This window comes from Oncorhynchus keta, chromosome 15 (genome assembly GCF_023373465.1).
Source record: "Oncorhynchus keta strain PuntledgeMale-10-30-2019 chromosome 15, Oket_V2, whole genome shotgun sequence".
Lineage (NCBI taxonomy): Eukaryota > Metazoa > Chordata > Actinopteri > Salmoniformes > Salmonidae > Oncorhynchus > Oncorhynchus keta.
In genome coordinates, this window is record NC_068435.1 from 28751291 (window position 1) to 28775437 (window position 24147).

At 41.9% G+C, this 24147-nt stretch overlaps 1 protein-coding gene across 5 annotated transcripts in view; it reads right to left on the reverse strand.

Annotated features, from left to right (window-relative positions):
* The window catches only part of LOC118394738 (dipeptidyl aminopeptidase-like protein 6), a 170809-nt gene that overhangs the window by 60021 nt on the left and 86641 nt on the right, over nt 1–24147 (reverse strand). The window contains exon 1 of one of the 5 annotated variants that reach the window (XM_035788239.2): nt 22326–22415. The exons of 2 other annotated variants lie outside the window; for them this stretch is intronic. In XM_035788239.2, coding sequence (XP_035644132.1) covers nt 22326–22334 — 9 coding nt within the window. In that variant the 5' untranslated portion in view covers nt 22335–22415. Of the gene's footprint in view, nt 1–8924; nt 9054–21642; nt 21747–22325; nt 22416–24147 lie in introns of those variants that run through there. 2 more of the 5 variants (XM_052463819.1, XM_035788237.2) reach the window with 2 other exon arrangements.

The following is a 24147-nucleotide window of genomic DNA, read 5'->3' on the forward strand; positions in this document are numbered from 1 at the left end:
TCTTCAGGCATTGCTAAAAGCTGCTGTTTGAATGAATGCTAACGAGCCTGCTGCTGCCTACCACAGCTCAGTCAGACTGCTCTATCAAATATCAAATCATATTCTTAATTATAATATAATAAACACACAGAAATACGAGCCTTAGGTCATTAATATGGTCAAATCCGGAAACTACAATTTTGAAAATAAAACGTTTATTCTTTCAGTGAAATACAGAACCGTTCTGTATTTTATCTAACGGGTGGCACCCGTAAGTCTAAATATTCCTGTTACATTGCACAACCTTCAATGTTATGTCATAATTATGTAAAATTCTGGCAAATTAATTACGGTCTTTGTTAGGAATGAATGGCCTTTCAACAGTTCACAAGCCAGATGGCCCAAACTGCTGCATATACCCTGAATGCAAGAGAAGTGACACAATTTCCCTAGTTAATATTGCCTGCTAACATACATTTATTTTAACTACATATGCAGGTTAAAAAAATATACTTGTGTATTGATTTTAAGAAAGGCATTGATGTTCAAGGTTAGGTACATTATTGCAACGATTGGGCTTTTTTCGTGAATGCGCTTTTGTTAAATCATCATCCATTTGGCGAAGTTGAAGTCGGCTGTGATTCGATGATAAATTAACAGGCACCGCATTGATTGTATGCAACGCAGAACAAGCTAGTTAACCGAGTAACATCATCAACCATGTGTAGTTAACTTGTGATTGTGAAGATTGATTGTTTTTTTAGTTTATTAATGCTAGCTAGCAACTTACCTTGGCTCCCTGTAGCCAAAAGGTCCTTTTGATGCTGCATTCACGTAACAGGTGGTCAGCCTGCCACGCAGTCTCCTCGTGGAGTAACGGGTGGTCAGCCTGCCACGCAGTCTCCTCGTGGAGTAACGGGTGGTCAGCCTGCCACGCAGTCTCCTCGTGGAGTAACGGGTGGTCAGTCTCCTCGTGGAGTAACAGGTGGTCAGCCTGCCACGCAGTCTCCTCGTGGAGTAACGGGTGGTCAGCCTGCCACGCAGTCTCCTCGTGGAGTAACGGGTGGTCAGCCTGCCACGCAGTCTCCTCGTGGAGTAACGGGTGGTCAGCCTGCCACGCAGTCTCCTCGTGGATTACAATGTCATCTGCCATAATCAGCATCCAAAAAGGCTGATTACCGATTGTTATGAAAACTTGAAATTGGCCCTAATTAATCGACCATGCCGATTAATCAGTCGACCTCTACTGTGCACCATGACAGTGAAGTCTGTAGAGCTGTTTATGTCAGTTACACTAATAGCTCAGCACTGGGAATAAATATATGTTTTCAGTTAAGTCAAACAGCAGTTACCTTGCCAGCTACATCAGTCAAATATACAGTAGCTCGTTTTTTATCTGCTTGCTTTTACAACTTGGAGAAAAAGTACAACAAACGCAGAAAACAGTTGTCTCTGTTCGCACACTCTGTGGTGTCCATCCGCATGGTCCTAAATCCAGCCGACTGAAACCACCAAACAGCCTACCCGACCGCTCTGAGGCGTCCGCATGGTCCTAAAGCACACTTATTGCCGCTTTAGGTATCACAGTGCAATGATAAAACTGCGGGGGACAGAAATGCAATTTCAGAATGTGGGGGGGTTAGGTCCCCCTGTCCCCAGTGAAAAATAATATGAATAGGTCCTTTGCTTCGCGTGTGTGCGTGTGTGTGTGTGTGTGTGTGTGTGTGTGTGTGTGTGTGTGTGCACTTCCTCTTCAGTTACAGACAGTAAAGTTATATTTGACCTTGAGAAAAAAGGGACAGTGTGTGTATCATCTATAAGATTGACTGCAGGAGGTCTTTCAGCTTGTGTTACTGACAGAAAAGTGAACCCACACCCTTACTGCAGCAAACGGTATGTCTATATCTCCACAGATGTACCATCAAGTACCATGCACTGACTGCAAACACAAACATCTAGATACCTCTCACTTTGGACTTCTCAACAACAGAAAAGCACTTCCCAAACACACAGAAACATAGCTTTAATCCTGAGTCAATTCAGAAAGGCATTATTTTCAGAGGAATGCAAGCAGCAGAACCTGTCAAGGCGACAAGACGAAAGATAGTTGGTTTATGCATTTTCAACTGTTTGAATGAGTTTCCAATTGAAACTTGATCCCAGAGAAAGCACCTGATGAAAAAAATATATGTTTGCTCAGAGGTGACTGTGTAATACGCATTTGGTCTGTTTGGGCATAATCGAAAGTTGATTGATTTCCTGGATGACCTTTCTAAAGCTAATTGCTCAGTTTGGGGCACAACAAACATAGATGGAGAGGAATGTAGTATGCTCTCTGTGGAATGTATCTTAACCAGATATGCCTGGTTTATGAGTATGAGATATGCTTTACGGATGTGACTGAGACCGCCATGGGGGCCAGAGTGCATCAATACAGCATGCCTCATATTCAAAGATCAATAAATAAGTCCTCTGGGTAATTCATCTGTGCAAACGTAGGAAGCAACACACTTCTCAATGAGCGTGTGGGGGGACATTATAAGGCATCACCTTGAACTAATTGAGAGGAGGTAACAATGAACAAGGTTGGGAGACACTTATTATAGTCTTATAAAAATGCAGCTTTTGGAAGAGAAATCTTACAGCTTAAGAAAGTGAGGCGTCAGATTGGCGTCTCGACTTGGATTAAAAGGTATTTTTATCATCTAAATTTACACATAGGGAACTGTAAAGAACAAAGAGATGACTATGACATTGGGAATTGCGTTAGGATCTTGGCTATGCATCAGTGTGTTGTTTGGTCCTTTTGGAGTAGATCTACATGTGTGGGACCAAACATGGGGAAAATATTCTATGCACATTTCAATGTGAGTGAAATTCGAAAGGTGAATAATGAACTTTGAGAAAAGAGAGACTAGTCTTCAAAGAGTTGACTGAAAACCTTAAGGGCGGGCAGCGTTACATTGTCTTCAGGGTTAACGTTGCCTCAGTAACTACATTCGCTATTCTTTGTCAAACGAAGGTCCCTGTGAAACCTGTATCAGACAAGACTACATTCTTCCCAACATCAAAACAAACTGACTGATAGATGGCATGAAGTTGATACTCAAAAGCTTAAGAGTGTATGAGACAGAACCTTGCGGGTCCAATTAGTGAACAGTGAAGCTGAGTGGTTCTACGGCCGTTTTTATATCAATATCAAATCATTTCTGGGTAACAATGAAGTACCCTACTGTGATTATTTTAAATTAAAATGGTCAAAATGAAACAAAAAATAGCTTCTTAGCTAAGATCAATTTCTCAAGAAAGATTTGTGCTAGGACTGTATGGGAGTGGTCTGAATTGGGAGGGGAAATGAGCTGTTATTGGTAGAAAGGTTTGGAACTTTCCTTATTGGTCTATTAACTCATTTACCGCATTGTGGTCACCATGGAAGGCCAAAACTCCATCCCACCAAAACAGGCTGAAATCTCAGGCTCTTTTCAAACAGCTCTTACACTAAAAGGGCATTATCATCATTGAAACAATTTCACAGTATTATTCCAATCTTATAGTGTGAAACTACATATAAAACAATGGAAAAATCTAATTTTTGACTGCACTGGGCCTTTAAGGGTAACATAATCAAGCACTAAAAGGACACCCTACTATAATCATATATTGTCCATGTGAGTGAATGTATTGCATCCATTCCCAAACACTGAGGAATTAAATCTATTCTTACAGGACAACATCGTGTTTATTATCTATTGAGAAGGTTGTCCTTGACCAGCCACCTGTACAGACCAATAGACAAGCAAACGAGCAGAGCAACTGAAGGCACCGAGACAGGCAGCTTTCCCCTGTTGGCTAGAGGGAGAAGTTAACCAGCGTCACCATAGAAACAAGGCTAAAAGTCTGGCATAGACCAGGACAATGTCCATTAATAAGAATGAATTCTGCGGCACAACACAACAATTACCAATGTTTCCATCCAAAAACAAGATAGGTTGTTGTTTGAATTCCAGGGTAATGTAACCACCCTGCCAAGACGAAGTAGCACAGTTTCAGAGGAGAGTACGGTATAAATACGTTCTATGCAATACGTTCCATGCCTCTAGTGTATAAGATGAGAAAAGCAAATGTGTGTGTGGCCAAAAGAAAGGGCTTAGACAAGTTGACCTTACTTCTTCTTGGTCTCCAGAATAGCTCATTCTCTGATATGATTTCAGAAACCAAATGCGCCTAGCACCAGTGTTATCTAGCTAGGTACTATTTAGTATTCATGGGAATATTGCCGGTTAGCGGTGAAGCACCGATAGCTGATAAGAGTGCAGGCTAGCCAGTGGACCATGAAGCATTGAGATGTGTCTCTCGTCTAACACCCTTACCTCAGCCACTGCCTCCAAGAATCTGCTCTTATTGAGTTTACTTTTAAATTATTCAAACTTACAGTACTGTCCATAGCCAACAAAGAGTTTTTAGAAGTTGTGAGAGATACCAAAAAAAAGCAGCAATGTTACTTATATAGCTGAGCAAAGATACAGACTGTACAAAAGGCTATGAAGAAGGCCAGTGTCTGTCCTTGTTGATATGTAAGTACATCTTTTCATATCTTTCACATGTTTATGTCCCCTAGTACTTTGTTTATATGACCTGTAATTATATAGATGTACACTATATTGTTTATGCGGTTATTACATTGGATTTAGCTGTTTAGAAATATTCAAGTGCATTGTACAGTTGAAGCCCTGTACTGAAGATTGCGGTGCTGCTACGTTCGTCGGCGGAATGAGGAGACCAAGGTGCAGCGCGGTGGACGAACATCTTACTTTTATTCAAATGAACACCGAAAAACAACAAAATACAAAAGGAACGTAATGTTCTGCAGGCTACACAGGGGCAGCAACTATACAGCAACTACACAGCAACTATACAAAATCAAGATCCCACAAACTAAGGTGGGAAAAAGGCTGCCTAAGTATGATCCCCAATCAGAGACAACGATAGACAGTTGCCTCTGATTGGGAACCATACCAGGCCAAACAAAGAAATAGGAAAACTAGATTGCCCACCCTAGTCACACCCTGACCTAACCCAAATAGAGAATGAAAAGGATCTCTAAGGTCAGAATGAAAAGGATCTCTAAGGTCGGGGCGTGACAGGAGCTATGCGTTGCAGTACGTGCAGCGGCACCCCATTGCTCTCTAATTAGTGTAGTCACGTTGTATGGCGCTGTATTGTCTTTTAGAAAACTGGTTGTTTGGATTCTGGATGCTGATTGTACTAGGAACGTTCCATCTGTACTGTGTTGGCTATCACAGACACACCTATGCCTACTAACAGTTCCATCTGAAAATGATCATCCTTCAACAATTCTCCATAGGAATATCATGTTTATGTTGCCGTCCAAATCATCTCTTGTATTTATCTAAACTTGCACATTATTTCCCCTTGCTTCTAGCCGAGCATTTCGTTCGGTACTGTCTGCCTGTCCTGATATTTCAATTTTGAATTTTGTACCATGCATAGAGTGAATGGTGCCCAGACGAGACAACTTTTTCTCAGCCAGTCAAAACAGCGCATCAACGTCACTATCATGGACATATCCAAATCAATGGCAGTAGAAAAAAATCTCAAACACACTAAAATGCAGCTAGTGTACTGTCATTCCAGGGTCAATGTTTCACGTGACTCTGAGTTGGAAGAATGAAATTGTATGAATTGACGTATCAAAATGAAATGGGAATGAATCACATATTTTCATTGTTATTTTAATATATTTTAATATATTTTTTATAGAAGCAAATAAGGCACGCGAGGCAGTGCTGTATCATGAATACAGTCCCCGGTAAATGGGTTGACGGAACAACGCCATTTACTTGTGACTGTATTCATGATACAGCACTGCCTCGCGTGCCTTATTGCTTAAGTATAGCATTAAGCCATTATAGCCATGTTATTATTACATGAATATTGCTTCTAGTATAGTGAATTAGATATTGTATTATGTATATATCTGTCATTCACTATTGTATCTTTCTTTGTCTCTTTACTTGCAGACCACGCACACACTCTTAGTTATCACAAGCTGTCAATCAAAGCCTTAATGTGCCCTGGCCCATGTACTACACACAATGTTCCGTGCCTGTACTGTGAATCTTCAGAGTCATTAAACCACCTCGACGGCAATCCTCTGTCTTGTCTGTGCTCTTACCAGCACATGGGAGCTGTCCACCAAAGTCATCAGTTACACAGACGAATTGAGAAACATTAGTGATTACATTATTCTATGACATTCAGAAGTCCAACAATTGAGTATTCCAATTGAGAATGCAAACAGCCAATACCATGCCAGCCTGGAGAATTCATTAGAACAGGAGAAGTTTGACCTTTCTCCTGGGTCTTGATTACTGGAATGTTCAGCAAGTGTTGGGTACAACCTCTGAAGAGATAGATACATCCAGAGTCACCTTTGAATGATCCAGCAAAAATCGAAAGACTATTAGCAAGATGTTCCTTTGACTTCCAATTTTGCATACCGGCAGCTACAGGGAAACCAAGTGAATTGTGTTAAACAATTCAGATATTTATCTTCCAACAACATCTGAGATACAGAAACTCACCAGGATATTGAGAAGTGAATACAACACTATCTATAGGGGATATTGGAAATGGAAGAACTGTAGCTAAATCGGCAGACAGACAGACACGTCATCATTTCATCCCTTCATCAATCAAACAGTCATATTGAAATGTGATTATGTTCATGTGATGTTCTGTTGAACCTACTCAGTACACAAACACAATTTCATGTTAATCCCACCCAGGAACAAATGATCTGTGCAGACACTACAGAACTATTAATTCAAAACTATACAGAGGTCTGGGCTAAAATCAGAATCACTGCAGTTGTTAAGGTCACACACATACACACATACACACGTGGCGAGCGCACACACATGCACAAACACACAGAATGATTGCCGTTGGTCCTGAAGTACTGTTACTCTGGTATCATGTTGTCTAAAAGCAACACATCGATGATGGTTCTTTATTGTCCTTGACAAGTCCAAGTATATAATATACAGAATTCTCACTCATGCATTTCTCTGTATTGACTACTCATACATGTATCTGTATTGACTACTCATACATTTCTCTGTATTGACTACTCATACATTTCTCTGTACTGACTACTCATACATGTATGTGTATTGACTAATCATACATTTCTCTGTATTGACTACTCTAACATTTCTCTGTATTGACTACTCATACATTTCTCTGTACTGACTACTCATAGATGGATCTGTATTGACTACTCATAAATTTCTCTGTGGTCCTTCTGTAGCTCAGTTGGTAGAGCATGGCGCTTGCAACGCTAGGTTAGTGGGTTCGATTCCCGGGACCACCCATACGTAGAATGTATGCACACATGACTGTAAGTCGCTTTGGATAAAAGCGTCTGCTAAATGGCATATATTATTATTATTATTATTATTATATTACTCATACATTTCTCTGTATTGACTACTCATACATTTCTCTGTATTGACTACTCATACATTTCTCTGTACTGACTACTCATACATGTATGTGTATTGACTACTCATACATTTCTCTGTATTGACTAATCATACATTTCTCTGTATTGACTACTCTAACATTTCTCTGTATTGACTACTCTAACATTTCTCTGTACTGACTACTCATAGATGGATCTGTATTGACTACTCATAAATTTATCTGTATTGACTACTCATACATTTCTCTGTACTGACTACTCATAGATGGATCTGTATTGACTACTCATAAATTTCTCTGTGGTCCTTCTGTAGCTCAGTTGGTAGAGCATGGCGCTTGCAACGCTAGGTTAGTGGGTTTGATTCCCGGGACCACCCATACGTAGAATGTATGCACACATGACTGTAAGTTGCTTTGGATAAAAGCGTCTGCTAAATGGCATATATTATTATTATTATTATTATATTACTCATACATTTCTCTGTATTGACTACTCATACATTTCTCTGTATTGACTACTCATACATTTCTCTGTACTGACTACTCATACATGTATGTGTATTGACTACTCATACATTTCTCTGTATTGACTAATCATACATTTCTCTGTATTGACTACTCTAACATTTCTCTGTATTGACTACTCTAACATTTCTCTGTACTGACTACTCATAGATGGATCTGTATTGACTACTCATACATTTATCTGTATTGACTACTCATACATTTCTCCGTACTGACTACTCATACATTTCTCCGTATTGACTACTCATATATTTCTCTGAACTGACTACTCATATATTTCTCTGAACTGACTACTCATAAATTTCTCTGTATTGACTACTCATATATTTCTCTGAACTGACTACTCATATATTTCTCTGTATTGGCTACTCATCTATTTCCAGTTCCTCATATTTTTCTACATTAAAATACGACCGAATATTAAAACAGATGTTTAGCTTGACTATGATTTACAAAACCCCTAAAGTTAGGAATGTATGGTCTACAATGTTCCATCCATACAAATACATGAACATAGACATCAGTGAGCAGCAATATATTAACATCAGGTTGGGTAGGATTGTGTTTCTTTATTGTCATTTTTTTTAAACATAAATTATGAAAGCTTCAAAAACGATTCCCATATGACATTATAAAACTCAATATGCAGCGGCAGCCTACTGTGAGAAAAAACAGAGTAAAGCTTTAAAATATTCTGATGTCTGCATGAGAAATCTATTAGGCTATAAACTGTCAGTGAGCAGTGAAAAGGATCGGACCCAAGCCCTCACTGCCAGAGCAAACATCTGTAGCCTATCCTGACCGTGTCTTGAATAAACGGTGCAGTTTCTTTTCTTGAAACATATTTGAAATAGTATATTAGCATATTAGTCTATGACTTATGAATAACCCATACACTAGAATAAAAGCCATACCTGCTCTTCTTGCTTTTGAGTCACTTTCACCGGCGCATTTGGCTCCTTGGGAGAAGTCATGATAACTAAATACAGCAGTGAGATCACAGCTGTCAAGCCCAAACAGACAGGTGCGGAGTGCTGCGAACCGTACCGCGCTTTCAATTTCAATGGAGAGAGAGAGAGAGAGAGAGACAGAGAGAGAGAGAGAGAGAGAGAGACAGAGAGAGAGAGAGACATAGAGAGAGAGAGACAGAGAGAGAGAGAGAGAAAGCTCAAATACATACCAGTTCTCACAGATACCCTTTCTTGTCTTTACAGCAATGAAGGAGAAAATGAGTAGAATTCAGTAAACCAATCATCACTGCACCTGACTGCATACAATAGAATAGCTTCAGTGATGAGAGATTGACATCGAGCAATTCAGCTTTGCCTCCTTCCTCTTGTGTAACATTATCATCATCATCAGCATCACACCTGTTCTCTGATCACTTCTGGACCAGGGATGCTGCTACTGAATGTGACTGATGAAACTTAGAGGGTAAATAAAAAATAGTATTTCCAATATCCCCCTGCAGTAATTATATGGTAGATTGATGATGAGGGTAAAAGTGAAATGGTTAGAAGAGAAAAATAAAGATTTATTTTAGGTCTTGTTTTGCTGATCTTTTGTCTTACTTTATATGAATAATTCAATATTTTTAATTGAACTTAAGAGTCATCTACACTGTGCAACTGAGGTGTTCTCTGAATGATGCAACTATGCAAATAGGGTTGGAAAGAAAAGCGAGAATTACAGACACAAAAAATACAGGATTCATAAACACCATAGTTGCACTTCCTTAAAACCTTTCTAATTTTGCCTCTCTCACAATCTTTCATTTATTTTCGGTAAAACAATTAAGCCCAACTAATGAGACAATCGTTAATTTTTTATCACATTGACATTGTTAATTAATGTTGGCTCTGTTCCTTATCCACTCCTCCCTCCTAACTCTTCGCAAGTCTTAGGCTAATGAATGTTGAACCCCGTTTTGCCCTCTATACTGTCTTGTGGTCCCTGTGCTGCCATTGTGTGCAGGGCCAGTGTCTGTTGCTTCGTGTTGTTTTCCCCATAGTACTCATGGAAGCACACAGTTCTGTCATTCAACCACAGAGCCTAATTTTAGAAGTCTGCCAGCCCAGCCCTCACCTCCTCCCCAATGAGCTGTGAGGACTGAGGAGCCTTCCGCTCTGAGACCTAATGTGTCACTACGTATTCAGCTCACTTTGAGCAGCCAGCACCCCAGCCCTATCGCCAGCACTGAATCACGGGTCTGCATTGTCGGTGAAGTTGGTTCAAGATTTAAGAATGAGAATATGAGGCCTTAAATGACCTTGGTTATGAGCCTTTTATTATCATTCTTTGCAGGTTGTTCTTTATCCATTTAAAGTGGTTCCAGTTGTTCATGCATCCATTTAGATCCACAGATTATGAGCCACTGGTGCTACAGAATTTAGTGAGAATTTCAGGAAGTTTAAAAGATTGGACTTTTCCTAACTTTATAAACTACTAATCATGTAGTCCGGTGGTCTGGTAAATAATACTGTGTACTGATTTCATTGATAAGAATCTAATTTATTTGCAGGTTGAGGGAACACATATCCTCACCTCTTGAGAGAGATACTGAAGGAGAGCTGAAACCTCAACGACAAAGCGATAACAACAAAAATGTATACAGGTAATTTAGTCTAATTAATATGGCCTCCAGTGGGGTTACTGCTGCATTATGATTAGCCAAGATTAATGTTTGTGATGCTGACCATTGACAAAAGGTATTTTTGATAATGATTCAGTGATCTGGTGGTCCCTCTTTTGATGCCCCCATTCAGAGGTCAGAGAGTAGTTGACGGTGACCGGTCTAACAAATGGGGCTTAGTTTTGGGAACGTTATTACTTCTCCTCATTATTTATGAGCTATGCAGACAACGGCAATGGGTCTTGAATAGATTACACCTCTCAAACCAATCTATAAACATGTGTTTACTCTTCAAGACCTCAGAGAACAAGCTGAATCCTCGTAATGATGTTTGTACTAATTACTAAGCAGAGTAGGCACCTCCTCCCGTCTCCTAAAGAGAAATATGGTTTTATAAAGCTTACATGGAAATCTAATTTAACGAGTATCATTTATTTATATATATTCCATTTATCAGATTTACTTATGGGTGGCCCATGAATTCCAACCCTGGTGATGCAAACTGTCAATCAAAGCCTTAAAGTGCCCTAGCCAATGTACTACATACAATGTGCTGTGCTGTTCTGTGCCTGTACTGTGAATCTTCAGAGTCATTAAACCACCTCGACCACAATCCTCTGTCTTGTCTGTGCTCTTACCAGCACACGGGAGCGAACACAGAGTAAAAACTAACATAAAGAATATACGGTCCAACTGAGTCATACATGACCACATTTATGAAGCACTCACAATAAATACACATAATTAATATCACCATTCTACAGAGCATTCTTCAAATCAAACTTTATTTGTCACATGTGCCGAATACAAGAAGTGTAGAAACGCTTACTTACAAGCACTTAACCAACAGTGCAAGCCCTTAACCAACAGTGCAAGCCCTTAACCAACAGTGCAAGCCCTTAACCAACAGTGCAAGCCCTTAACCAACAGTGCACTCAAGGGCCACGCAGCCCCTTGAGGAACACTGCTGTATAGTAGTACTCCTACATGCAGTATAAATAGTTTCCGTTCATTCCCATCAGACACTCTGTTTGTACTGGGCTGCCTGCATCTCACTCACTTTAGATATCTCTAAAGGGAGATCCCGGTAGTACAGCCTGCATGCCTGCTTATTTCTATTAAACTGATGCGGGGCCATACTTCAGTGACACCAAAGGTAAGATGACAGGAGAGGTACTTCAACATTTCAGCCCCACCATGAACAATCAGTGATGGACAGCAGTTTTCAGAACCAAAAAATTGTAAACTGTGGGCAGCTCCCATTGACAGATTTCAGCACCACATGAGATGGACAGCTTAATTGACAGATTTCTGCACCACATGAAATGGACAGCAAACGCACCGCTTCACTGGCAGCAGTGGAAGACTTCAGCAGATCAGTGCAAGGTATGTTGTGGAGCTAGCTCCTTCTATAGCTCCTCAAATCAATCAAACATAGCTTGTCATAACCAAACAGCTATACTCGTAATCTGTTTGACATCCATAGCATGCACTTTGCAGCATAAACTATTTCAAACAGGTTGTTGCTTAAATAACCAATGTACAAAATGGCAAATAGATCAAAATGAATAAATCTCATAATTAGGGAGGAATTCAGAATACTGCAGTGACACAATGCAAGGTGACTAAGACTTAAAACGTCTCTCTCTTCACCCTGTTTTCCGTTACTTCCATTAATACATGCCCTCGAATCATTCACTGAGGCACCGAAACACTGCTAAAAGATAAAGCAAGTGGATCCTAAATATCCCATTTCCTCATCATTATTTATCTGGAACCACGTTGCTCTACGGACAGAGGGATGTGGTTGCATTTGGACCATAAACACTGAATTCAAAACAAAACACTGCCGATACAGTGGAGTGGGCTAGACAACAACAGACAGGCCGAGCCAAACGACAACGGAGCCTCAGACACAGTGACGGGTGGAGGGATTGATTATCACAGCCTAGGTAGGTGCCTGGCAACATCTATCTTCATCCTTCAGCAGACAGGGGGGGAGCAACAACAGAACAGACAATCACATTTAATTGGAGAAATCTAACAATGATGGGTCAGGGGAGACTTTTCTAGCCGTTTGAAAATGAAAATAGCATTAGGCATCTAAGCATGCATACGCAATGGCTGTCTGGCGCTACATTTTGGTTGATTTATTCCTATTATGTTTCCTCTTCGTCCAAGAACACAATTATTGCTGCGGTCCTAACACTAGAACATTTATATTGTGTTGACCAGCATGTCAGTCCACAGTGCTACCCCAGTATGTCAGTCCATGATCAGTCAGTCCACAGTGCTACCCCAGCATGTCAGTCCATGATCAGTCAGTCCACAGTGCTACCCCAGCATGTCAGTCCATGATCAGTCAGTCCACAGTGCTACCCCAGCGTGTCAGTCCATGATCAGTCAGTCCACAGTGCTACCCCAGCGTGTCAGTCCATGATCAGTCAGTCCACAGTGCTACCCCAGCGTGTCAGTCCATGATCAGTCAGTCCACAGTGCTACCCCAGCATGTCAGTCCATGATCAGTCAGTCCACAGTGCTACCCCAGCATGTCAGTCCATGATCATTCAGTCCACAGTGCTACCCCAGCATGTCAGTCCATGATCAGTCAGTCCACAGTGCTACCCCAGCATGTCAGTCCATGATCAGTCAGTCCACAGTGCTACCCCAGCATGTCAGTCCATGATCAGTCAGTCCACAGTGCTACCCCAGCATGTCAGTCCATGATCAGTCAGTCCACAGTGCTACCCCAGCATGTCAGTCCATGATCAGTCAGTCCACAGTGCTACCCCAGCATGTCAGTCCATGATCAGTCAGTCCACAGTGCTACCCCAGCATGTCAGTCCATGATCAGTCAGTCCACAGTGCTACCCCAGCATGTCAGTCCATGATCAGTCAGTCCACAGTGCTACCCCAGCATGTCAGTCCATGATCAGTCAGTCCACAGTGCTACCCCAGCATGTCAGTCCATGATCAGTCAGTCCACAGTGCTACCCCAGCAGTCAGTCCATGATCAGTCAGTCCACAGTGCTACCCCAGCATGTCAGTCCATGATCATTCAGTCCACAGTGCTACCCCAGCGTGTCAGTCCATGATCAGTCAGTCCACAGTGCTACCCCAGCATGTCAGTCCATGATCAGTCAGTCCACAGTGCTACCCCAGCATGTCAGTCCATGATCAGTCTGTCCACAGTGCTACCCCAGCATGTCAGTCTATGATCAGTCAGTCCACAGTGCTACCCCAGCATGTCAGTCCATGATCAGTCAGTCCACAGTGCTACCCCAGCATGTCAGTCCATGATCAGTCAGTCCACAGTGCTACCCCAGCATGTCAGTCCATGATCAGTCAGTCCACAGTGCTACCCCATCATGTGTGCTAGCTCCGTCCAGTGATCACCAAGGGAAGCCACACACTTGCATGTTGGTCAGCAGCCTTTAACAAACGTATGATCATTTAATGAGCCAATCTACATAGTGGAGATACGTTACCACTTATTCCTGACACAGGCAGTTCAGCTATTGATGCAGAAACTGAGACATACTACGGTAAAATCCCATAAATAGCAGGATTACAGTAAGAGTCTCTGGTTGAAATTGTTTCCACTTCACATTTACAATAGAAATGCATTCACCTCATGCATGACATCTTGACTCAAATGAAATGATCTGACTAAAATGGGTGATCTAAACACGTAAGGATGGGGATTGGATGGTCATTAATGATTAGTAATGTGTCTCGAAATTCCTGTCTGTCACGTGAACTGATGGAGATGGTGGTTACTTCTAGAGAATAAAGCCACATTTTACACAGCTCCTGTACTGTACTGTCTGGTCTTAACTTTCCTAGTGTTGATAGGGACAAACCTGTCTAGACTGATGTTACATAAAGAGCCATGTCACCATGGTAACTGATGACCAGCTGTACAGGGTCATTAAAGAGACAGACAGAGCAAGGAGTGTGCGGGGGAGAGGAGATAAAGGATATGCCAGCGGTGTGATAGCTGGTCATTATCATCATCTGCTCTCCTCACTCCACTGACATCACAGTCCACAGGGTATCTGTACCCCTGCACACTGACCTGTACCCCAGCACATTGACTCGGTACCGGTACCCCCTGTATATAGCCTCCACATTAACTCTGTACCGGTACCCCCTGTATATAGCCTCCACATTAACTCTGTACCGCTACCCCCTGTATATAGCCTCCACATTAACTCTGTACCGGTACCCCCTGTATATAGCCTCCGCATTGACTCTGTACCGATACCCCCTGTATATAGCCTCCACATTGACTCGGTACCGGTACCCCCTGTATATAGCCTCCACATTGACTCAGTACCGGTACCCCCTGTATATAGCCTCCACATTGACTCAGTACCGGTACCCCCTGTATATAGCCTCCACATTGACTCAGTACCGGAACCCCCTGTATATAGCCTCCACATTGACTCACTACCGGAACCCCCTGTATATAGCCTCCACATTGACTCAGTACCGGAACCCCCTGTATATAGCCTCCACATTGACTCAGTACCGGAACCCCCTGTATATAGCCTCCACATTGACTCAGTACCGGAACCCCTGTATATAGCCTCCACATTGACTCAGTACCGGAACCCCCTGTGTATAGCCTCCACATTGACTCAGTACCGGAACCCCCTGTATATAGCCTCCAAATTGACTCACTACCGGAACCCCCTGTATATAGCCTCCACATTGACTCAGTACCGGAACCCCCTGTATATAGCCTCCACATTGACTCAGTACCGGAACCCCCTGTATATAGCCTCCACATTGACTCAGTACCGGAACCCCCTGTATATAGCCTCCACATTGACTCAGTACCGGAACCCCCTGTATATAGCCTCCACATTGACTCAGTACCGGAACCCCCTGTATATAGCCTCCACATTGACTCACTACCGGAACCCCCTGTATATAGCCTCCACATTGACTCAGTACCGGAACCGCCTGTATATAGCCTCCACATTGACTCAGTACCGGAACCCCCTGTATATAGCTTCCACATTGACTCAGTACCGGAACCCCCTGTATATAGCCTCCACATTGACTCACTACCGGAACTCCCTGTATATAGCCTCCACATTGACTCAGTACCGGAACCCCCTGTATATAGCCTCCACATTGACTCAGTACCGGAACCCCCTGTATATAGCCTCCACATTGACTCATTACCGGAACCCCCTGTATATAGCCTCCACATTGACTCAGTACCGGAACCGCCTGTATATAGCCTCCACATTGACTCAGTACCGGTACCCCCTGTATATAGCCTCCACATTGACTCAGTAGCCTCCACATTGACTCAGTACCCCTGTATATAGCCTCCACATTGACTCAGTACCGGAACCCCTGTATATAGCCTCCACATTGACTCAGTACCGGAACCCCTGTATATAGCCTCCACATTGACTCAGTGACTCCGGTACCCCTGTATATAGCCTCCACATTGACTCAGTACCGGAACCCCTGTATATAGCCTCCACATTGACTCAGTACCGGAACCCCCTGTATATAGCCTCCACATTGACTCAGTACCGGTACCCCCTGTATATAGCCTCCACATTGACTCAGTACCGGAACCACCCTGTATATAGCCTCCACATTGACTCAGTACCGGTACCCCCTGTATATAGCCTCCACATTGACTCAGTACCGGTACCCCCTGTATATAGCCTCGTTATTGTTACTTTATTGTGTTACTTTTTATTTTATTATATATTTTTTACTTTATTTTATTTAGTAAATATTTTCTTAACTCTGCATTGCTGGTTAAGGGCTTGTAAGTACGAATTTCACGGTAAGTTCTACACCTGTTGAATTCGGTGGATATGACAAATAACATTTGATTTCATTTGATATGACCTGTCTTCTACAATCCAGGTTGCAGACAACAACCCCTTTAAACCATCTAGGGCCAAACACACTATGCACTTTCTGTGGCCAAAACAACGTTGAGGTCTATCTTAAAGGACAGATTAGACCTTTTGGCTTGTATGTTAAAGGTGTGTGTGCGTGGATGTGTGTACTCATGCTCATGGACAAAATAATTGCTGTATAAAGAACTCACCAACTCAATGCGCAACTGCAGCCCACTCATGTAACACACAGAGTGTGCCTTCAAGCATTCCCCGAATTAGACCCTGTGGATCAATGAGGTAGTTGTGAAGCGTCTCAAGGTTCCGATGCTGTGGCTGCAGGAAAAAACAACCTGTTCCCACGGTAACCACCAGACTAGGTCAACTGTCTGACAAATCCAGGCATAGTTGACAGTCTGTCACGTTCCCTACACCCTTTGGTGTCACTCCATCTGGCCGTCACTGACCGCCCCCTCGCCCGACCTTCCCTGGCTGTTTGGATTCTCACACCGCGCACCTTCACTTTACAATTGGCAGCAAGCAAAACCTTCCTGAGCTGCCGCTCCATTCCAATTTGCCATGTGCATATTAGCAGAGTGAAAGCACTGGAGCAGCTTCATATCCCATCCAGAGCTCTTCTGTTCTACACCTTGGCAGGGGTATACCGGTACCCCCTGCATATAGCCTCATTATTGTTATTTTATTGTATTACTTTTTAATATTTTTTACTTTAGTTTATTTGGTAAATATTTTCTTAACTCTTTCTTGAACTGCACTGATGGTTAAGGACTTGTAAGTAAGCATTTCACGGTAAGGTCTACACTTGCTGTATTCAGCACATATGACAAATAAAGTTTGATTTGATTTGAAGGTCTGAGAGAGAACGTTAAATGAGTGAGATGGGGGAGGATGGGGGGGATGGGGAGGATGGGAGGGATTGGCATAGTTCATCACAGTTAATCTGTATTCTAAAAGGTCGTCCATTCAGTGCTGTAAAAACATGCAGTTCCATCTGTCATGTAATAATGAGAGGGAGAGAAGTTTCAAAAAGAGAGTTTGAGTAGGTGCCTTTCTCACCGCTCAGTAATTACAGAAAGGTAATTAACAAGTCTATGGCTCCTTTATCAAGCTCATTATCTCATTTTTACCATCAGGGGCATTTCGCAGGGAAATCATTAATCTGCCACGAATGTCTGTCTCTCATACACTCATATGCGCATGCACACACACTCACTTACGTGTGTATATAGTACACGCGCACACACACGCACAGTACGTGCACACACAAGTATGTACTGACGCACACAAACACTCACGCAAAATGCACACATACATGCAAACACACACACGCACAGTGCTAATATCCAAGTGTCATTTCATTGAGTAGATTTTTTGTCACCTTGTGTGTAATTGCATGACTTTTTGTACAGTAGGCCTATATGAGAGTTTGATGTGAGAGTGCCTTTAGGTACAAAGCAACTTTTACAAAGCTTTGTGTGTGTTCAGTTGTGGAGTGAAACATTTTGCTCGGATGATTGCAGCTTTACACTGTTACAGAGGGCTCTGCTCACCCATGTGTAGTCTCTAGTCCCCATAATAAACCAACACAGGCTTGGAGCCCGACTGCATAATCTCTCACTGGTTTTGTTTACTTATGTTATGACTCCACCGATGGCTCCTTCGTCTCGTGCTTCTCTCCTATCCTCACCTAGCGTGGGGAAAGCCAGGAGCAGTCAGAGAAATGTGCCATCTCTTCCATCTCAGTTATGAATATTTCATGAAATAAACTTTAGTGGAATAGTTTAGTTACAAGGGGAAAAAGACCCAAGAGGACCTCTTAGCAATGTACTGCAACGTAATCAAACAGTTGTTGTTTTGTCCATTAACCAAAACAGTTCAATCAAATCGAAGGCAATCGAACTCTTAAACTCAAAACATGACAGAAGAAACATCACTAAATCACTGTAGCTTTTATGTTGAGTCCATTAAAAACCAGAAGAGGTTTTCCAAATAACATGAACAAGTGTTTCAGAAGCAAAACACCAAGAATTCCAAAGAGACCTGGGGCCTGTTCAGCATGGTGCAACGTTACAAAACGGTCAGATACAAATGTACTGTGTAGAACACATACAGTATGTTTGTCTTTCAGGTAGAATAGGGAATCGTGTCGGTCAGCAAAGGTAAAACGACCTGCAACATTCACCTCACTAAATCCACCCCTGATCCACACACACTCTCTTCATCATGACTCAGCACTCATTAAAGGGCCATTAACCCATCTGCTGTTATAGTGACATAAACCAGACTTATGGGCCTCATCAACTTTATTCCTCCCCATCAACTGCTTACAATAGAGCCGTAAAACACGAATGAAGCCAAAGGACCTTTAAAATCAAAGCTATTTATTGGCAAGTAGTTACCATGGTAATCTAGCATGGAGTGAGCACAACAACAGCAATAAAATATGAATGAATAGTAACAGAGGGCTTTGCAGTGGCAGGTCCAGGATATAATACATTATCTACAGCAGAAAAACATTGCCTGTCAAACGTAGTATTCCAAACCTGACAATGACCATAGGAGTTGGCAAAACAGCACAAACAGATCTCGGAACAGGCTAAAAGAACGTGTAGCACTTCAGGAATAAGATGAAATCCAGGTGAGACTCAAGGAGCAGAAAGTTCTTCATCAATCGTAAAACACAAGTTAACAGAGCCTGGTTGGTGTCTGTTTGTGAGGGGAAATGAAGCTAAATATATCCTGGGGCAGAGTCAAGGGCATGACGAAGAATATATCCATACAAAATGTCCTCCATAATTACTGTTCAAAGAGAGGAAGGAGCATGGTCAAGGATAACCATAGAACCCCACATAGGGTTGGGCATAAAGGAGAATCCGGTGTAGGCAAATTCAAAGGTGTAGACTAAGTATTATGTCAGATTTAATCCTTTCAAAAAAAGTATTATCTCTGTGTGAAGTTTTGAGAGCCTCGCTCACATTCGTACTCAGCTCTCTCTCATTCAGTCAGGGGTGCAACTTTGGTTTTAGAAGTGGAGGGGACAAATATATAAAACAATTATATATATATATATATATATATATATATATATATATATATATATATATAAAATTGTTTTATCCAGTCGGATAAACACTCCAAACCCGACTGCTCTGAGGCGTCTGCATGGTCCTAAAGCACACCATTGAATAGTTTTGTATCATATTCCAATGATAAAACTGTGGTGGACAAAAACGCAATTTTAGAATGTGGGTCGGACATGTCCCGTCCCCGACCCCAGTTAAAGTTGCGTTCCTGCATTCAGTAGTAACATTACCTCTTCTCTACAGACCTAACGAAAACACCCCCAAACACACAAACATGACGCAAATAATGTTTCACAGAACAAAGACAATCCCACTTGTGAACATCAATGAGACACACAGCATCGTGGCAAAGCGAAATCTCTCAGGAGCTTGGACATATACATATGAAATGTTCAATCATATCACAAAAATCAAAGCAACAGAGGTGACAAAACCCTGGGATGTTGCACTGGAAATACCAGCAGATCAGTATCAGCACAGAGCTATATTAACACGAGGTGATCAAAATTACAGAGGATATAGTCTCCATACATGAGACCTCATAGCACCTAGTCAAACATTCCACCTTGTCAGCCTATTTTGGCCAATCGCCTGCTGACATTCGTATCTGCTCAGGACTGGAAGTCTATGTCGAGGAGCAGCCAATCGTTTTACAGTTTGGTCAGGTACAGTTGAATCACAAATGAGGCAATATGAGGTCCATGCACTCTGGCAAAATATGGAGCAGCTCTTAGCACCAAGAGACCTTCATTGGAATAGTAATACAATATTAATCAGGCGAATGCATTAGTCTAAGCATTGTAAATGTATTAGGATATGCATGAGAGGATTTCCAATGGTTGAAAAAAACAAAATGTTTTTTTACAAAGGATGAGAAGGTCTAATTCACTTGGAGTCATAATAAACATAAATCTTTACTACATACTTTGAGCTGGGGTGTAATCATTACTCTCTAATCATTACTCTCTAATCATTACTCTCTAATCATTACTCCAAATATTCTGGTTTGCAACAAAAACCAGAGTTGCTATTGGACAGATTCAGTTAGGTCCCTCTCTGTTTGCTCAATCTGTCCAATTGAAACGCTAGGAATGTTTTGCAACTGTTTGGAGTAATGTTAAGGTATTATCTAAGAGAAGCACATTGCAGAAACGCGATTGTTTACCACAACTTCTACCCATGGACAAGGTCCATTATGATACACTGTACATCCCTACCCACTTAATGGATCCTTCGCTCTAAGTGTCCTTTGGGGTATTTCAAAACTGTAAAACTATATTTGTGAGAAGGCTGGGGGGCTCTGAAATGTCCCCACACGGTATCTTCTAGCTTACATGGCAGGGCCTTCTTCAAATAAAAACACGTTTTTTCTAATGGTAAACATCAGGTAAGAATTGTTCTTAGTAATGTTTTTCTTTTCGAGGCTAAGAAGATTATTAGGACAACATAATGTCTCCTTTTATGTTAGCTTCTCTGTACAATACCTTTGTGCCCACCTAGCTTTGAATTTCAGCAATAAGGCCATCTGTGTTGCTACAACAGTAAATACCCAGCCCCTATTATCTCAGCTGGGGAAGCATTGTTTTTAATTACTGTGCAACTTGTTTCTGGAATGTGCAGCACCATTGTTTACATTCCATTTATTTTATGTGCAATAAAATATAGAGAAGTGCACCAAAGCTCATTTGTTGGAGAACCATATATCTTCAAAGTGAGAATGCGACAGCAAACACCTGAAAGGTTTGACTGAGGGAAAATGATAGATCACGCTGACAAATGTCTCAGCTATCTGAGACAGTTAATAGCAAGTCAACACCCATGCTTCAACCAATATACGAACAATCTTGGTAATACGTCAAGCTAACACAAAATCAGGCCATCATTATGTTCCCCAATCCATACAATTCCATCTACAAAACCCTAAATATCAGAGAAATAAAAATATAGGAACATCAAAGTTGTCAAAGCTATAAATTCACACCAAGAACAAATGTACAAGTATAGGGGCCAAACTCACCTTCCACACTCTTTCCACTCTGGATAACTTGCGAGTTTTCATTCCAAGTGTTAGGAAGGGCTGTTAGCATGAGCCAGAGACTGAGCAGAGTTATATGGACTGGCTGAGTGAAGCTGAGTCAAGATCTGTCCATAGTGGAGACACACCTTAGCCCATCATGGTGAGAGCCTTCATACACTCAGCGATTCAGCATAAAATCCCCAAGCCTCACATTAACAAACTGAGTGTGTGTGTGTGTGCATAAGAGTATGTGTGTGTGCTAGAGAGTATGGTTGTATACAGTCCAGTTTAGCTCAGCAAGACACAGCCCTCATTTCTCAAGTGTAGACAAGCGTCATCGTAAGGACCCCCTGTTGAGCTAGCCAACAGCGGCTAGAATGTGACACCCATCCTATCAAACTAAAGCAGGTCAGGTCAGTATTCAGAGGGACTCTACAGTATAAGATAGAACTAGCTGTCTGACGGCTACGAATGGCCATTCACACAGACACACAGACACACACACACACACACACACACACACACACACACACACACACACACACACACACACACACACACACAATGCTGAAACACAACACTATGGGAGTCTATGGGACATAGCCAGCCGGCCAGCCCAGCAGCCGTGCAGGCTCTCAGCTCAGCATCATCTCTTTCACAACAATCAGCACTAAGTCACTTACCAGGGCCATTATCTCACTCTCCCCATTCAGCCAAGATCAGCATAACACTCCACACCACACAGCAACAACCCAGCCACTTTACAGCTGCTCTATACCCTCTGTGGGCGGGATTTTTATCCTTTCTGCTTACGTGTCCCTCTCCTTCTCATCTACCAGGGGGAATTCACCCCAACTCCGGGGTCGGCCGTCTCTCACTCACCGTTTATGAATGCAATTAAACAATGGTCCATACTGAGCTAGGTTTAGCTAGGCTCAGTGGTGGCTGTTTGTGTGTTTGGGTTTAATAGAAATGCATTGGTACTGTACAAGGTAGAATAGAACTAGTAGTCTTCTCAATCACCACGGACTACCAACACAACGCTGTGATTGATATCAGTGCGAATAAAAATGTAACTTTCCCATTGTAAGAGTCTGACATGTTCTGATATGTTACTTTAGTCTTTATGAGTGTTGCATTTAGTGAAGTAAGGATTCATCCAGATATGATAGAACTGTTCGCTTCAAATTAGAGTAGTGAAACGGCTCTACTCAATAAAGAGTTGTTTCACACTGAGACTCGACTGTTCTCTGGTCCAAGCACCGCTCCATTACCCACACACTAACTTGCCAGTTGTTCACAACCAATGTTCCCTCTAATTCTTTTGGCACTTAGCAAATTTCAGGTCTGCTGAGCGCAAACTGAAACATTGTGAAAATTCTGTGCAGCTTCCAGTGCGAGTTTACTGTGAACACTGAGGCTGTACCTGCTTTAAGTTCCAGTTATAACAGTGGCCAAGTAGGCTACTGTGGCTATTTGATCATAATGTAGGACTATCAGAGTCGACATTTTAACCTGGAAATAGCTGTTCTATCATTCAGCCTACAGTAGCAGCCAATGTGTTGTGTTCAATGTAGGCCTACATTCCATGAGACTTTTGAAAAAAAAAAAAACATACCGGGCTTGACATTATCCACTTGTCCTTCAAACAAGGAGGTGACTGAACATTGTGTTGTTTGATGCAAGAATCCACTTTACAAAATACATTCATTATTATTTCCATACCATTATTACAGAGAATCAGACAAATTAGGCTACCAAAAGAAATCAAATGTTATTTGTCACATACACATGGTTAGCAGATGTTAATGCAAGTGTAGCGAAATGCTTGTGCTTCTAGTTCCGACAATGCAGTAATATCCCATGAGTAATCTAACCTAACAATTTCACAACAACTACCTTATACACACAAGTGTAAAGGAAGGAATAAGAATATGTACATATAAAATATATGAATGAGTGATGGTACAGAATGGCATACATGCAGTGGATGGTATTGAGTACAGTATATACATATGAGATGAGTAATGTTGGATATGTAAACATTATATGAAGTGGCATTGTTTAAAGCGGCTAGTGATACATTTATTACATCAATTTTTCCATGATTAAAGTGGCTGGATTTGAGTCAGTATGTTGGCAGCAGCCACTCAATGTTAGAGATGGCTGACAAACAGTCTGATGGCCTTGAGATAGAAGCTGTTTTTCAGTCTCTCGGTCCCTGCTTTGATGTACCTGTACTGACCGGGGTGAACAGGCAGTGGCTCGGGTGGTTGTTGTCCTTGGTGATCTTTTTAGCCTTCCTGTGACATCGGTGGTGTAGGTGTCCTGGAGGGCAGGTAGTTTGCCCCCGGTGATGTGTTGTGCAGACATCACTACCCTCTGGAGAGCCTTACGGTTATGGGCGGAGCAGTTGCCGTACCAGGCGGTGATACAGCCCGACAGGATGCTCTCGATTGTGCATCTGTAAAAGTTTTTGAGTGTTTTTGGTGACAAGCCAAAGTT